The 17,511-nt window shown below is 45.1% G+C and overlaps 1 protein-coding gene across 15 annotated transcripts in view; it reads left to right on the plus strand.

Moving 5' to 3' along the window:
- CLCN4 (chloride voltage-gated channel 4) overlaps positions 1 to 4,073 on the plus strand; it is a 68,424-nt gene extending 64,351 nt beyond the window's left edge. For all 15 annotated transcript variants that reach the window (XM_023634112.2, XM_023634113.2, XM_023634109.2 and 12 more), the window contains one exon: positions 675 to 4,073. In XM_023634112.2, coding sequence (XP_023489880.1) covers positions 675 to 765 — 91 coding nt within the window. In that variant the 3' untranslated portion in view covers positions 766 to 4,073. The remainder of the gene's footprint in view (positions 1 to 674) is intronic.
- Positions 4,074 to 17,511: the final 13,438 nt, after the last annotated feature.

Raw genomic sequence — 17,511 nt, forward strand, 5'->3', positions numbered from 1 at the left:
GAAAGCAATGGAATTTTGGAAGAAGAGGTAATTTACATATATGGTCAGAGATGAATGTCAAACTTTACCCTTCCAGTAAGGTAGATTTAAGATAGAATCAATTGTTATCTTATACTTAAAATACCTTATACTTGGAATTTCCATGGTGTGGCCAAGTGTTAACAACGGCTTTCATAAGCCCTTTTTTAATTGATTATAGTCTTGAGATTTAGGAGAGTGTATTAGTCATCGTAGGTTTACTGCCATAATAAACAAGCTTGCAGTCTCAGTGGCCTAACACAATGAAGGTGGATTTTTTTTCTCCTGTGTCACATCCAGTGTGTGTAGCAGCAGGTGTGGGCTCTGCACCACACAGTCACTCAAGGACTTAGGTCTTTGAATCTGGTGGCCTCTACGTCAATCCTCTGTGATTTCAGAATCCATCACTGGCTCCTCTGCCTCTAGTGGGCAGATGAGAGAGTGTAAGGAAATGTGTGGGTGACCTGGGAGGGGCATCGGTCACCTCCACCCACACCCCACCAGCCAGAGCTCACTCAGTTGCCCCACCCAGCCGCAAGGGAGGCTGGGAAATGTTGTCTCTGTGTGTTCAGATGGAAAAGGCACTGGGCTTTAGGGACAGGCACGGGTCGGCATTGCATGGTTGACCTCCTTTCTCTCTTTTGTTTCTTCTCCAGGAGACTTCTTGGGATCATCACGAAAAAGGATGTTCTGAGACATATGGCCCAGATGGCAAACCAGGACCCTGAATCCATCATGTTTAATTAGAAACAAGGTGGCAATTATTTTGAGGAAAACACAACAACTGTGTCATTTTAAAAGAAAGAAACAAATGATATGTTATTATCCTAATGAACGATCATGCGATCATGCGCTGTAGGCAGTGGAAACAAAAGCTTTGTTTGAAAGGAAGGGAAGGAGAATGAAACTTTTTTTTTTTTAATACATCAATGAGTAGGTATTTTATAGCTTTAACCCCTTATGAGTTTCAAGCTGTGTTTCTTAATGAGTTTACTAACTGCTATGGGGGCATGAGGGTGGATGTAAACCATGTGGTTTGTACAAGGACATGGAACACACGTGCTGAGTCAAGAAATGTTTGCCCCTTCTGCTTGAGGCTGATGCTTATGAAGCTTTGAGTCCCAAAGGCAAAGGGTGTTGGCATGTTAGCGTCCTTATTTATTGGTTCCTGAAGTTTTGCTGCTATGTTACTGAATCAGACTAAAGATATTTGCACTTACTTTGTTGGAAAAGAAAAAGAAATTAAATTTGAACATAGTGAAAGCTGCAAGTATGCCAGTGGTTTCACTCATGACCATCCCATTTCTTGCTCCTGTTCTCAGCCTGTTATTTTGCTTAGTCATCAGTCTCTGAGCCAACATCAGGGTCACCTGCTATGATGAGTATGAAGAAATCATTTCTCTATGCAAAGACTAGCATCGTGGGACTGCACGACAAACTGCTGGAGCGTTTAGTGCTTCACTGTATTTCCTCCCATACGAAGACATTCATCCTTATTTTGAGGGTATACACATCCGATCATTGATTTGCATTGCCATTGTGTTTGCTTCATTTATTTATTGCTGTTGCTTGTGCATCTTTAAATATGGATCAGAACAGCACTCTCCATGGGCCATATCCTATATGCTTCCAGCTTGCTGTAAATGTGCTTTAATTTCCAAATAGCATATGCAAGAGTCAAAGCAGGCTACCCAGTGTTACTACTTATTTTTCCTCTCAGATCTTATTAAATACGGCTGCTGGGAGGGTGAGGCGTACGAGTTCTCAGTGGGAACTCCTCCAAATGGATTGCAAGAGAAATACAAAATTGACTCTAAATCTCTTCCATTCTCTTCTCTATAGGGTGCAAAACGTCCAGCTTTAATGTATGAGCATGCACTTTCATACTAGCAATCAAAGCACAGAAGGACAGAGTTAAATTGTAGACAGCCAATTTGAGCTTTGGGCATCTTTGTGTTGAACTTGATGATACATTTATTCTTTTAGTCAGGACTTCCGGCTTTTCTGCAGGAAGGAGTTCGGCTGTATTTTTCAGGTCTGCCGTATGATCTGTGTGAGCAAGATTCAGCCCACTTGCCCTTCCCTTTAGTCTTTGTTCTTCCCTTTCCACTGCGTCATCCTCATCGTTTTCAATCTCATCATTGGGTATTGCTGTATCAGGTGTGCATTTGGCTTCAAATAATAGAAAACCCAACAGTGAAGAGGTGAATAAGAAAGCTGGGGGCGGGCACTCAGAACTGTCTCTCTAACGTCATCAAGGACCCACACTCTTCTGGTGTTTTTTCCAACCTTCCTTACCCTTTGTCCTTTGGCTTATTGCCTCATAGTCACAAGATGGTTTCTGAACGGCTGGGTATCATGTCTGCCTTCTAAGCAAAAAGGGAGGAAGAGGCAGGTGACAAGGAATGGTATCCACATCAGGACAGCAGAGCTTTCCCAGAGATGCTTGTGTCCACTGGCTAGAATTCTGTCACATGGTGCCCCTAGCTGTCTATGAATCTGGGAAGGAAGATTTTCAGCTAGGTGTATTACTCTCTGAACGAAATTTAGATTCTCTTAATAAGGAAGGGGAATTGGTCTTTGGGAGGGGAATATTGTCTGCTGTATTGGATGCCATCATTGTGTCCCTGCCATTGTCTTTCCTGTCTTCTTTACTCTCTCTCGTCGTACCCCTCTGAACGCTCTTTTAACCTTATGGCCCCCCACTCCTTCTTTCAGATTTGATATAGAACTCCCAATCAGAATCTGTCATTTCTTAGCCCTAATAAAAATGTTCATTTTGGATAAAAACCTAGCTACAGGCGGGTGTCTGTGAAACTTCTAGTTGCTGTAAGAAAATATACTGATGTGTTCTCTGGGTTAAAAAAGTTTAAGTCAGATCATGCTAACGAATGATGGAGAATTTGTTTCTGTAATTGGCCCCCTCCAAAACAATATCAAAGGGCCACTTCAGGGTGGAAATAGCAGTCAATAGGAGAGAATGTAATCTTTGCTCCTATAATAGATTGAAGTTCGTCCTCGTTCGCAGCATGTAAGCATCGAGTAACAGATCCTGATATTAATGTTGTTGTTGGGGTTTCCATGGAACATGTGCAAGTGAAGCTGGATATTCTCCTGGACTTTAAATCCTAAAAAGTCTTAAAGACCGCTTCATGTAGTTCCCCTCTCATTCCCACGGGGCCTCCCAAAAGATATTAGTCATAGCCTGGATTTGTATAATCCAGGACACCCTTTTAGCTGAAACAAAGAGCTTCAGAAGGGAACACAGAACAGTGAGCAGCTAGCCAAAGGTCAGTGAAACCACAGAATTGCCTCCGCCGCCAGCTGAGGCAGGGGAGAGATGAGGGGACAGTTTACTCTGGGCCAAGGTCACCGAGGGGAGTTGTGTCCTTCTCCCCAGGGCTTAGCATAGAGATGTCCGTGACATCACGGGAAACAGTTGGGAGTATTACTTGACTTAAATAACCTAACCTTGTTTTCCATCACGAGTTGAAGCTGTAAATTGTCGTGGGGTTCAGGCTCTCCTCAACAGAAGGCCAGGGTCAGACAGGCAGGTTAAGGTCAAGGATGGGGGAGTTTGCAGTGGGGATTGCCAGAGACAATTGCCTTCCTCCCCTGGAGCCCTAACAGCCATGGGGTCCACTCATCCACCGGCCTGAGACCTCAGACAAACTTCCTGGGGAACGTGCTGCTGAGCTTTGTCAGACTTTCTCGTAAATGTACGTGGGCAGGGATGCTTGAAAGTATTTGCTGTAGCCAAATGTAGAAGTTCACGCATTCTACATGATGCTCTGATGAGCAAGACGAGTAGAACTGGGATGTGGAGGTGAAATAAACATTTCTCAGAAGAATGTGTTTTCTTTTCCAGGCTCTAGACATTTGTAGAACTTTCTGGATTCTTTCTGAATCAGCTTTTGATGTAAATAAACATAGTTACGTGATGGAAAAAGAGTTCTGTAATGAGACACATCAACCTATTTCTTGCTCCCCCTCTCAATTACTGTGGAAATGTGTTGTAGAAGGATGACACCAAATAAAGAGTATCCTGAAAGTGACACGCAAATTTCTTGCAAGTGTTTTTCAGAGCCTCCCCTGGGAATGCAGATGTGCCAGTGGCTTTTAGGGAAAGGTAAATGTGCTAGAAGCAAATCAGTAGTCAGTGTCTGCTGTTACTTAGAACCAGGTGATCTCACATTTCTGTATTCAGTGCTTCCCAGAGGCCTGACAAAGGAGAAGACATGTTAGTAGATACGTTTTTGGCCCTAAGTCATCACAGAAACTGGAAAATTTTGAGCAGTTTGTTTCACTTAGGTGAGAACTGGTTACTTTAGATTATCAACATGTGCAAATTCTGCTCAGTATTCATTATCAGATGCTGAGCTGGAAAAGATGAGAAACCCAAGGAGGAGAGCTATTGAATTACATAATTGGAATATTATACCTACATTTAAATTTTGCGTGGGCAGGGTTTTATCAGACTCAGCTTCTAACCTTTGAAATGATTTACATGAGGGGGAGCCTGCATATCTAACTTGGGCAACATTAACCAGACTCCGTCTTCGCCAGTGTGGTAATAACCATTGATTTGCCGTCCTAGGTGTGCTGGGAACGAGCCTACGTGTGACTTTTATGAGATCTGTTTGCATTTGGTGTTGGAACGACCACATAGCAATGTGGGTTTGTTTTTTCAATTGTAACACTCTGTGTAAACGTTGGCACCTTATTAAAAACTAAGTGTTTGAACTCTGTTTTTAAAAATAAAACACACGCTGAGTCCTTGAGAAGCATGTTGTAAACGGAAGAGATGCTGATTTCACAGCGGGTTTCTACCCAGTGGAACCTGTGGAAACCCGATTCCGCTGACCACTGAAGGGTCTGGTGAAGTTAAGGCCCCTTCTTAAGATTGGCATGCAACATTGTGACGTCAGCTTGGACAGCTTTAAAATCCCTTGTTCTTAGCCTGGTGCGTGACAGTCAAATAGAAATTCAGACTGGGGCTATAAATATCCAAGGATGGGGTAGGGCCACTGTGCCCAGGCCCTCTGTGTGTCGGCTTTGTCCATAGATGCTGGGGAGGACAGCGTGGGCAGTGGTCTAACATTTATTCTTTCTGTCAATGGAAAATTTTTTATCTATTACTTTGGGAACCACAAGGGTTTGAATTATATCCTTCCTCACCAGTTTTTTTATTTTGAAATTTTCAACTGCACAGAAAGTTTGGGGAAGAAAATGCACAAAGAATGCCGCATACCTTTGACTCAGAAGAGGCAGTGAGAGGAGTCCCCTCTGATTGGGAGAGGGAGTCAGCCTTGGGGACAGCTTGGGGAAGATCATCCTCAGTAGAGGGGACCGCAAGTGCAAATGTCCTGAGGTGAAACAGGCCTCGCCTGCTCAGGGGTGAGTGGCTGCAGGATGTGTGGTGTTGAGGGAGTGGGGGTATTTGAAGGTGGTTTGGTTTTTCCTTTGCGGGGAGGGTAGACAAGAGCAGATGCTTCAGGGCTTTGTAGGGCCAGACCACAGGCCAGGTAAAGACATGGAATTGAGGGGAATGACATGATTTGACTTGCATTATACACAAACCATTCCGGCTGTTGTATAGCAAGACTGGAAGCCAGGAATCTGGCTAGGAGGCTATTGCAAATAGGTGAGTTATGATGGAGGCTTGTCCCAGAGAAGTTCTTGAATTCTGGATCTATTTCCAAGGTAGAGCCAACAGATTTGCTGGTGGAGTGGATATAAAATGGTGCAACTAAGTTGCCATTTACTGAGAAAGGCTAGATGAGGTGAAGAGCTCCATTTTGGAAGTGCTACATTGGCGATATCTCTTGGACATTCAAGGCCAGTGTTCAGGGGAATCGTTAGGGTTGGAGACAACTGTTGGCACATCAGACAAGCCATTGGCATATCAGTGGTATTAAAGCCATGTCTGGAAACTTCCATGGTCTAATGGTATCCTAAGAGCGAAGAGAACCAACAATCTTTTCAGTATTGAGTTTTCATGGAGTCACACTGACTTCAACACCTATAGGACTGCACTTGAATTCCAGCCCCATTGCCACTTGGCTGTGTGACATTGTCAAAGGCATTGAACTTCTCTGAGCTTGGGTTTCCCCATCTCTGTAGAGTGAGCTACTGTTCCTGACCAGTGGCATGGCTATGAGAATTAAATGAGATAATCTGCAGAGCATTTGACATGGAATAGACCATGCAAATGGTAGATATGATCATCTTCTCATGTTATGAAGCCTTCCCAGTAGCTTTGATTGGAAATTAATTTTGTGTTGTTAAAAGGCATATTATACTTTAATTATAAGACCCCTAAAAGTAAACACAGATTGGGCAAACCAATTGCCTTTCTTTCCAACTCTTCTGCAGTCATTTTTCCAGAAAATCAAAAGGAAACAAAACAAACACTCAGATCTCTTAAGGGATGTAAAAAAAAACTTCTCTCTGACTCCAAATTAATGGGAAATTATCAGAAAAGAAACTACTTGGTAGGAAATTCCATTTCTCTGTGGCTTTGCATCGGCTTGCAGAGCAGAAAAGCGTCAATATGCGTGGGTTCGGGACTATTGATGAGCAAAATTGGCGGCAAAAGTTCATGAAACACAAGACCGTGTAACTTGCTTATTTTCAGACAATGTAGAACTCAATACCCGCTCCACTCCCAGACAGAAAAATCTCTCTGGCATGATGCTAATGTAGAAATAAGTCTCCTTAGTAAAACTCATGAAAGACCAGCCTTTTGAAGGCCATGGATATTTCCCTTCAACGTGATGTAGTTAAAAACTAGAGGGGAGAATGAACGACAGGATTTGTGTGAAAGGAGACTAACCATCAGCTTGAATCCTGGGAGCTTAGCTAGAGCTCACCAGAATGGCCTTGCAGATAAATGTCTGGGTCAGGCAGGCTTCTTCCTGGGCTTTCATGAGTTGAGACAGGAGTAGAAACTTCCATGTCCTCTGGAGACAACGCACTCCAGCGAGCATGGGGGAGCCTGGCGTGCCTGCTGTTGCATCGCTTCCCCAGTTCATTGGGAGTTAATTGGCTAGAAAGAAGCTACCATATGTGAAAGCAGATAGGGAGCATCTATTTTTGGCAGTTCCTCAACATTGCATTTCATTAAAGAAATGGTTTTTTCTTTGCGAATGAGCAATAAGCAGAGAGCACCTTGTGGGGATTTCCAAACCCCTTTAGTCAGGGTTTGGCTCACAGAACGAAGGGAGCAATTTCTGTGTGATTCCAGCGTTTGTTATGGAACACATATTTCAAAGATTAAACAGCCGTCCTCAATCCAAACAGATTTTCTGTCAGAGAAATTGAAAACACATACATAAATTCTTGTCCCACAGGCTCCCTGACAGGTTGAGTCCAGAGGACGCTCGCTGGTAGTAGAACGTCCCTTCTACGGGGCTCCATGTCCACTGCACACACACACTCACTCGGGGCTTCCACCTGTGTCCTGCCGACACGAACTCAAGGGGAAATTGGAGCTAGCTTCCTTTTGATGAACAGCGTTCCTTTTCTGACACTTCTCAAACTTTAGTCTGCCCCCAGAAAGACTAGGGCATGGCCAGGAATGGCTGTGGGTGGTCTACATACGTGGTCCACAAGGAGCTTTCTCCAGGGACTTGCCAAGTGCTGAGTTGCTCCATGGGGCAGGAGTCTCAAATAGTTAAGGAGCTGGGGAGAACAAGCAGATCTGCATGCGGTGGTGATGCACTTCCGGTACTTCCGGGATATAGTGTTCCTGCAGGAGGCTGCTGGGTGCCCACGGAAAAGAGTGGATTCTGTGCTTAAGGAAATCGGGAAGTCCCACCTCAGGGGACTGGGATTCCAAAGACCAGTCCCTCGGGAAGCACTGCTGTGGGGGCAGGAGTGTGAGGGTCCAGAAGTCTCTTTTTTGATTTCTTTTCAGAATTTCTAGCTGAGTGACCTGGGAGAAGTGTGTCATCTTTTTTTAGATATCACCTTACACCCATTAGAATGGCAAAAATAACCAAAACAAAAAGTAACAAGTGTTGGAGACGTTGTGGAGAAAAAGGAACCCTCATGCACTGCTGGTGGGAATGCAAACTGGTGCAGCCACTATGGAAAACAGTATGGAGATTTCTCAAAAAATTAAAAATAGAAATACCATATGACCCAGCCATCCCACTACTGGGTATTTATCCAAAGAACTTGAAATCAGCAATTTCAAAAGTCCCATGCACCCCTATGTTCATTGCAGCATTATTCACAATAGCCAAGACGTGGAAGCAACCTAAATGCCCATCAATTGATGATTGGATAAAGAAGATATGGTATATATACACAATAGAATACTACTCGTCCCATTCACAACAACATGGATGGTCTTGAGGGTATTATGTTAAGTGAAATAAGCCAGATAGAGAAAGACAATCTCTGTATGACTCCATTCATGTGTGGAAATTAAACATGTAGACAAAGAAAACAGATTAGTGGCTACCAGGGGAAAGGGGAGGTGAGGGGTGGGCACAAAGGGTGAAGTGGTGCACCTACAACATGACTGACAAACAATAATGTACAAGTGAAATTTCACAAGATTGTCAACTATCATAATCTCAATAAAAAGTTAAAAAAAAGATTTTATTTTTCCTTTTTCTCCCCAAAGCCCCCTGGTACATAGTTGTATACATACATTTTTTAGTTGTGGGTCCTTCTAGTTGTGGCATGTGGGGTGCCACCTCAGCATGGCCTGATGGGCGGTGCCATGTCCGTGCCCAGGATCGGAACCAGAGAAACCCTGGGCTGCTGCAGCGGAGCGCGTGAACTTAACCACTTGGCCATGGGGCCGGGCCAGCCCCCTGAAGTGTGTCATCTTTAATGGACTTCAAGCACATCATCTGTGAAGTAGGGACCTTTCCTTATGTTTGATAACCAGAATGATGTCTAGGGACTAGTGGGGTCTGCATCACCAGAGCTGATTACAAATGCAGAATTCCAGGCCCCGCCCAGGTCCGCTGAGTCAAAATCTGCATTTTAACAAGATCCCCGGGGGATGTGCGTGCAGAGTAAAGTTTGAGAAGCACTACCTTAGGTGACAGGTCTGAACAAGATGATCTCCTGAGTTTACTTCCAGCTCTAAGATCCAGAATTCAAGATTCTCGCACTTGGGGAGGAAGAAGGGAGCGATGACTGCAGTGATTGGGTCACCGAAGGAGCCTGTCCAGAGAAACAAGGTGGAGAGAAACTTGGTGTGAGGTCCCGAAGTCCTATTTCTCAGCCCTCAACTTTCCCGGACCAGACTGCACTGCCTCGTGATGCTCTATCGCATGGTCTCTCCACCTTAGCACTAGCGGCTTGTGGGGCGGATCATTCCTTGCTGTGGGGCCGTCCTGTGCACTGTAGGATGTTGAGCAGCATCCCTGGTCTCCACCCACTCGATGTCAGTAGCACCCATCCCCCTAGTTGTGACAACCAAAAACGTCTGCAGACACGGCCAAGTGTGCGCATGTGTGGGGGGCAAATCCTCCTCCCACTCTGACTGTACAGAAGGGAGCCCTGCGATATACAAGGCATGGAGAGAGGGACCACGCTGTGCTGTAGTTTTGTGAGTTTTTCATAAAATGAGGTGAAAATCCCTAGCGTTAGGCAAAGATGGAGTGGGGAGTCCAAGGCCTGGGGATAGGCTTTGGTGTATCCGGGTGGCTGGAGAAGAGTGCCCCCACCTTTCAGCAGAAAGCAACAATTTAAGGGAGGGAGGACATTGCCTCTTTCTTTCTGAGAACTGAATGGTGCACCCGGGAAGACTACAGTCACCTCCCCTGGGCGTGGATCTCACACCAACTGGCGATTTCGAAGTGAATGACTCCACTTTGAGCCGGCTGTATGGTCGGCCCGGTCCTCCTCAGCACTCTCCCGCGTCTGTTCCGGCCGCGCGAGCAGGAAGAGAGAATGGCTCACGGCTTGGTACATTTCATTAGAAAGACTCTCGGCTGCTTTCTCGAGTTGACTGATCATTTTTGTATCTTTATTGAAAGGTTAGAGCAATGGTTGTCAAACTACAGCACAGTGGGCCAAATCGAGCCTGCCACCTGTGTTTGTAAATAAAGTTTTATTGGCACACAGCCACGCCCATTTGTTTCTGAATTGTCTGGGCTTTCAAGCTACAATGGCAGAGTTCAGTAGTTGCAACAGAGACCACGTAGCCTGCAAAGCTTACAATATTTACTATTTGGCCAGTTTACTATTTGGTCAGTTTGCTGACTCCTGGCTTAGAGTAAATTAGGGTTGCCAAACCACTGGATAGTCACCAAGAGTAGTTTAACTTGCTTTCTTACACTGGGTGGAAAATGTGAAGAGATGCTTTTAAAACAGAAGCAAAGAGTGATGTGTGTGTTGGTGGAATAAGATGAGCATGTTAAAATGAGTTTCTGTCCTCCAAGTTTCTCCAGCAGCTTACCTTGTGCCAGAAATATCTGTCCTGACTTAGATATTAGCAGAGGTATTGGTGACCTCTGTTAAAATTTAAATGTTTCCCAAAGGGAGAGTAACACCTAACATTTGACTAGCACTTTGTCATTCCTGAAAGTTTTAATATTTATTTATGTTTATTCCTCTCAATGGTCCTCCGAGGTAAAAATTATTATACCCACTATTCAGAAGATGAATCTGAGGCTCAGAGAGGTTAAAGCCCAGGAGAATTGCCCGTGGAGCTTTTACAACATACTGATGCCCTGGTGCCGTGCCCGAGATTTGGATTCAGGCCATCTCGGGTGGGGCCTGGCATCAACTTATAAAGGGTTGCCGTGTAATCCTAAAGTGTTGTCAAGATTGAGAAGCCCTGGGCTTCAGGGACTCGCCCCACTTGGTATAGCTAGTTGGTGGTTGGCCTAGAGCTCAAACATGGCTCTTCTTGGTGCCTTAAGTCCAGGGAGGTTTTCCTACAACATGACAATTCATCTTAGCTCAGGTTGGTCTCTGAGTCCAACCGGATGGTCTAACCCAGTGGTTCTTTTTTTTTTTTTAGAATTTATTATTTTTTCCTTTTTCTCCCCAAAGCCCCCCGGTACATAGTTGTATATTCTTTGTTGTGGGTCCTTCTAGTTGTAGCATGTGGGACGCTGCCTCAGCGTGGTTTGATGAGCAGTGCCATGTCCGTGACCAGGATTCGAACCAACGAAACACTGGGCCGCCTGCAGCGGAGCGCACAGACTTAACCACTCGGCCACGGGGCCAGCCCCTAACCCAGTGGTTCTTGAAGTGTGGTCCCTGGACCAGCAGCCTGAGTCAGCCAGCAGTTTGTTAGAAACGCCAGTTCTTTGCCCTGCCCTGGACCTAGGGAATCAGAAAGTTGGGGGACAGAGTCCAGCCGGCTGTGGTTTAACAAGCCCTCCAGCTGATTCGTTTCTTTTTGATTGGCACCTGAGCTAACAACTGTTGCCAATCTTCTTTTTTCTTTTTTCTGCTTCTCCCTAAAGCCCCCCAGTACATAGTTGTATATTCTAGTTGTGAGTGCCTCTGGTTGTGCTATATGGGACGCCGCCTCAGCACGGCCTGATGAGCGGTGTTATCTTCACGCCCAGAACATGAACCGGCGAAACCCCGGCCGCCAAAGCGGAGTGCGCAAACTTAACCACTCGGCCACGGGGCCCCCCCTCCAGCTGATTCTGATGCAGCTCAAAATTGGGAACCACTGGTCTAAGGTAAGGGGAAAGTTTTGATGGAGATAAGAGGCTAAAACCAGAACAGACACGTACATACATGCACACACACACATACACCTGGAACAGGCACTTCCTCTGGGAAATTAGCCCTGGGGGTAGAGGGCCGCAGTGAGCATGAGAAAGGATGGAAAAAGTAAGACTCCGTGGGTGTCTGGGGAAGTGTGAAGACACCAGGGCAGCAACAAGAAAGAGGAATCTCACCAGTGTCCCGAGATGCGCCTCTGCTAACTTCGTTCTACCACGGGCGGCCCTGAAGGTGTTAGCAAGAAGTCGTGCATTGCTTTGCTGTGCTGGCAAGTTTTTGGTTTCGTTTTGCTTTTGTTTTTTAAAGTTTTGGGTTTTTCTGAATCAAGCACTTTGTAGAGATGAACATTCTTGTGTGATTAAATGAGACCCCTTCTGCTTGGAGCCAAAGTCCCATTATTTGTTTCGATTTCAGCCCAGGTGCTCCTTTTTAATTGCATTTCGTATTCAACTGTGCAGCCATCCCCTTCCCAGAGAGGGCTGGCCCCTAATCACTACAGTGCTGCTGCCCCTGCAGCTGGGACTTCAAAGGCCCCAGAAGTCATATTGTAATGTGAGCTCCATATTGTCCCCGAGATGAAACACAAGAGGCATCATCAGTCAAGGCTCGTCAAGGGGAAGGGACACCTCAGTGTGGCACAGGGGCGAAAGAATCATCCTCAGTCCCTTTCAGAGGCTGCCCCTCCTAAGCATTGGCATTCCCAATCTGAGAACTGCGCAAGACATACATAATTCAAGGATGTGCACTGGTCGCCCAGAGCGAGGGGACAGACGTGCATGCCCGGGAAAGAATGTTTGTTTCAACCAAACATTCACGGCACCAGCTGCCAACGGGAGAAGAAAAGCAGAGGGAGACTCCCGCAGACTGACATGGGAAAGTATAAACAACGATTACAGACTCCGAGAAGGGGCTGTTGTTGGCTGAAACCACATCATCTGATTCGGGTTTCGTTTTTGCAATTACTGGACCGAGAGACTTTAACTGCAAAGCACATGCTGCTTCCAGGATGGGTGGGACCGTGTGAGCTCATGATGGTTTCAAGTCTGCACTTTGACATTCAAGTCCGACTCTAAGAGTTAAGAGCAGGCCTGCCCTTACATAGTAGCTTAATTTTAAGTTCCTAAGCACAGTCTCTGGAAGCAGATGCTGCAACTTGTGGTTCTAGTTTATTTTTTCAGCCCAGAGCTTATATAGAGTATTGATTCCTAAAGTGGGAATTGTGAAGGTGAAAAACTGGGATTGGCTTTCTTGGTCAAATCTATGAGTTTCTCAAGGTCAAGGAGCTTTGTCTCCATTGTCTTCAGTGTCAATTCTACCATCTTATATGTTGATGATAATCGTCACATATTTTTGAAAAATGGATGAGTGCTGAAAACCTGTTCTTTAGTTGTGACCTTTTAGAATAATCGAGAAAATAATCCTGGCAGATTTTTTGGGAGACATAGAGCGTTTCCCCCAAAGAGACCCATCTGCCATTGTGTAAAATGTCTCATAAAACACTCCATGTCAAAAGAAAATGGTAATCGGCTTGGTGTTTCAGGGCCTGAGAAGGGCTGCTCAGTTGAGAGATCCTGAACTTCCAAAGAATGAATATGAAAGTGGAGTCTGAAGACTCTACGTGCCCTGGTGTATCTTTGATCAAACCGAACCTGCAAAGAAGTGTGGCAGGCTCTCAATGCCGCGGAGACTAACGGCTCAGGAAATCCATGGCTATGACTTTACTGAACGTGTCACATCAAAGGGGAAAATGCCCCACTGACTGGGAAAGTTCTTTTGGTGTTCGATGTTGAGAGAGAATAGAAATGAGATTAAATTGCAGTATTTCTGGATTTGGTTAATAGATTCTCTCTCTCTTTTAAATATAAGAGCTTTAAGTGATTCTGTTTACTTAATAGAAAAATTGTGAAAGGTGCATCTAATAGCCATGTCTGAAGGGGAATAAAAATATATCTGTAGATAGAAAGAGCACTGTAATCTTTAGAGAAGTGGTTCAAAAAGTTGTTTTCAGCTCTGACATCTAAGATGGCTGAAGTTCACCAGCAAAAACACTCCCATAGGGAAACTGGGTTTTTGGGCAAATCCCAGGACAGTCTACAACTTGACTCCTTTCTTGGGGATTCAAGGAGGCTGAGGCAAAGTGTCGGGGAATGATATTGGGGGAATAAACATACTGATTTATATTTTATGAAAAGAAAAATTACCATGCGTACTTGAGTACTTCATATTATTAACAAACTACTTGGACCCTACCTTGCAGCTGTGATGCAGATCTGTGTTGGCAGCTGTCTGCTTTTGCATCCTGGCATGGCTGCAAAGACCCGATCTTGTACCTGGAAGAATCCACTCTTACTTAGGGCTCACCAGTAAGACAAAAGCCAGTGTCTGAAAGGGCCTGTTGGAGAACTGTGTCTTGCCAGAGAATTGCTTTAGCTGGTACTGACTTAGGATTGTATTACCCTTGGTCACCATATTTACAGAGGTGAAGGCAGGTGAAAATTATCTATTGAAAAGCTTTGGGGCTGGCCAGTGGTGCAGCAGTGAGGTTCACACGCCCCACTTTGGCGGCCTGGGGTTTGCCAGTTCAGATCCCAGGTGCGGACCTACACACCACTTATCAAGCCATGCTGTGGCAGGCGTCCCACATATAAAGTAGAGGAAGATGGGCACAGATGTTAGCTCAGGGCTAATCTTCCTCAGCAAGAAAAAGAGGAGGATTGGTGGTGGATGTTAGCTCAGGGCTAATCTTCCTCAAAAAAAAAAAAAAAAAAGAAGAGCTTTAATTTTGGCATAGGATGCACATGATTTTGAGTCCAGGCTCTGCTACCTCCTTGCTGTGTAACCTTGGGCAAATCACTTAACCTCTCTAAGTTTCAGTTCTCATCTATAAAAGACATTAATTCATCTACCCGTATAAGCTTGTTGAGCACGGTACCTGACACAACATGAATGCTCAAAATGTGACTCTGGCAGAGATAGCAGATGCTCAGCAAATATATGATCTCCTTTTCTTCCTGGGCATACCACTAGACTACATTTCCCAGCATCTCTTGCAGTTAGGTGTGGCCACAGACTAGTTCCAGCCGATGGAACGTGAGCAGAAGTGAGACACATTAAAAACTCCCATGTGCAATCCTCTGCAGTCTTCTTCTCTGCCACGCTGGAGTGGAGATGACCCAGGGTGACCTTAGAAGCCTTTGAATGACTATGGAGCAGGACTTCCCAGCTCTCTATTTGCCTGCCCACTACTGCCATGTGAGGAAGAAACAAGACTCCGTGATATTGAGTCATTTTCCACTTTGGGGTCAATTTGGTAAGTCAGATAGTCTACCTAGACTATGCATTTATTGTCATTATAAATTCCTAAAAGGGTGGGCGGCGGTGTGATGAAGCCAGCTTGTGCCAACTCACAAGACCAACAGTTAAATTCGTAGGAGTTTTGCCAGCTGGTTGTCATGTTCCTAGCTTGAACTCAGCCATGGTGGACATATTTACACCATCGAAATTGGCAGATACTACAAACCAGGCCCTTTTTTTGCCCCATTGGACAGCATTTACCAGTACACCACTGACTGGGAATATATCTTTTTCCTCTTTGTCTTATCCCCAAAGCCTCATAACCCAGTGCCTTGTATATTTGTTTGACTCAGAAAGTATTGGTGGCTATGAATCAAGGTCAGACTTGAATAAATTAAAAAAGGAGACATTATAAAAGGATGAAAGCTAACACCTAGGATTAGATTGGGCATACGGCGAAGGGGGAGGAACAGTCTAAACTTTGTCCTTCTAAAAGAGGGATATTTGGGGCCAGGGATACATTTTTGTGTCTTGGGTTGCCTTAGAAATTTCAAGTCTTCAACTTCTTTTACCCCCCGGCCTTGTCCAGATGTCACTTGTCCACCAGGCAAGTGGGCGTCTTCCTAGACACAGTGATTCTGCCCTCACTCCGTAATGACAGGCTCTGGGGAAAGTGTCTTATTTTTTTCACGCTCCTGTGAGAGAGGCTGTGGCGGGTACAGAGTGGGCTATGTCAGTCTGGATTCCCCAACAGCAGACCCTGGGACAAAGATCCAAGTGCAAGTCATTTATTCGCAAGGTGATGCCAGGAAACAGTGTGAGGGAGCAGGGGAGAAGTGAGGCAGAGAGGGGCAAGGCAGCCACCAAAGGGTGTTTTATCCAGCAAGTTGCTGCTGTGGGCAACTTGAGACACGACAACTGGGAACAGTATAGAGCATGCAGCCCAGAGCTATCACCCCCAAAAGGGACAAGGGGGCTGGGGCACTTATCTATTAGCTCTCTTCAGTCATTGGTCAATGTAGCATCCTATGTCTACGATGCCCATAACCTGTCCAGAAGCCCAGACTATCTCTATTCTTTCACTTACTGGCCCCTGATTCTTTATTCCACCAAGACTTCCCTGCTTTACCAGAGGTGAGCTGACTCCTTTATTCTGACTTCTCAATCTGGACTTCACATGTATTCTCTTGGCCGCCCTTGACTGTGACTCTGATCACAAATGCACCTTGACGTCTGTATGCATTAGCTCCCTTCAGTGCACTCATGTATAAGAAGAATGATTTGGATTACAATCTTAAAAATGACAGAACTGGAGAGTTCTTCTGTTATGATCTAATATGATTATGATCATCTTGGACTAGATGTTTCATCAGAATTTCCGCACTGTGGTAGACATAAAAATTGCACCCCACCAACGATGTCTACGTCCTAATCCTCAGAACCTATGAAAATGTTACCCTAGATGGAAAAACGGACTTAGCAGGTGTGATTCAGTTAAGGATCTTGAGATGCGGAGATGACCCTGGAATATCTGGGTGGGCCCAATGTCGTCATAAGGGTTCTTATCAGAGGGACGCAGGAGTATCAGAGTCAGAGGAGATGGGATGATGGAAGCAGACTGGAGTTATGCAGGGCTGTGAGCCAAACGTGGGCAGCCTTTAGAAGCTGGAAACGTAAGAAGAGATTCTCTCCCAGAGCCCCGAGAAGGAATGCAGCTCTGCTGACACCTTGACTTTAGCCTGTAAGACTCATTGACTTCTGTCCTCTAGTGTGGTAAGATAATAAATTTGTGTTAAGTCACTAAGTTTGTGGTAATTTGTTACAGCACCAAGAGGAAACTAATACACTCACATATTCAATTTTTTTTTAATTATGTATTTTTGAGTTGTTTCTCCTGGATCCAACATAATTGTGATGTTTGGCAGTCTTTGTAGATTAACTGTCCCCAAATCAAGATCAGGATTGGCATCTCTCTGAGTTCTGCTGGTGGCTTCTCAGAGCAGAGACCCTGACCTCACATGCAGGCAGGTTGGCCATTGCCGAGGGAAATCGGCTGTTGATAGTGGCCACGATTGTCTCTAGTTATTTCTGCATTAACTCCTACTTTTGATTCCCCACACTATTTGTGGATAATCCCTCATCCAGATAATTGAAAATTCTCTGCCTGAGCACTCTGTTTTTGGCCACTTGGAATCCCAAGGTTTTGTAACTCCGTGCTTCTGGTAGTGACTTCAATGCACCAATAACTTTCATGTTCTCACCAAATTGGTTGGCTTATTCAAGAATGTGCTTCATTCTGAATAGTAACAGCAGAAATTTCCCGAATATTTTACTATGCCAGTCAAACTCTGGGCTGAGCCCTTTTTTAGTTCATTATGTTTTTGAATACTCACTCTGCGCTGAGTACGCCATGACTGTCCCCATTGTACAGATGAGGACCTTGAGATCTGGGGAGGTTTGGGGACTCAGCTAGTGCATGACAGA

The sequence above is a fragment of the Equus caballus genome, chromosome X (assembly GCF_041296265.1).
Source record: "Equus caballus isolate H_3958 breed thoroughbred chromosome X, TB-T2T, whole genome shotgun sequence".
Classification (NCBI taxonomy): Eukaryota; Metazoa; Chordata; class Mammalia; order Perissodactyla; family Equidae; genus Equus; species Equus caballus.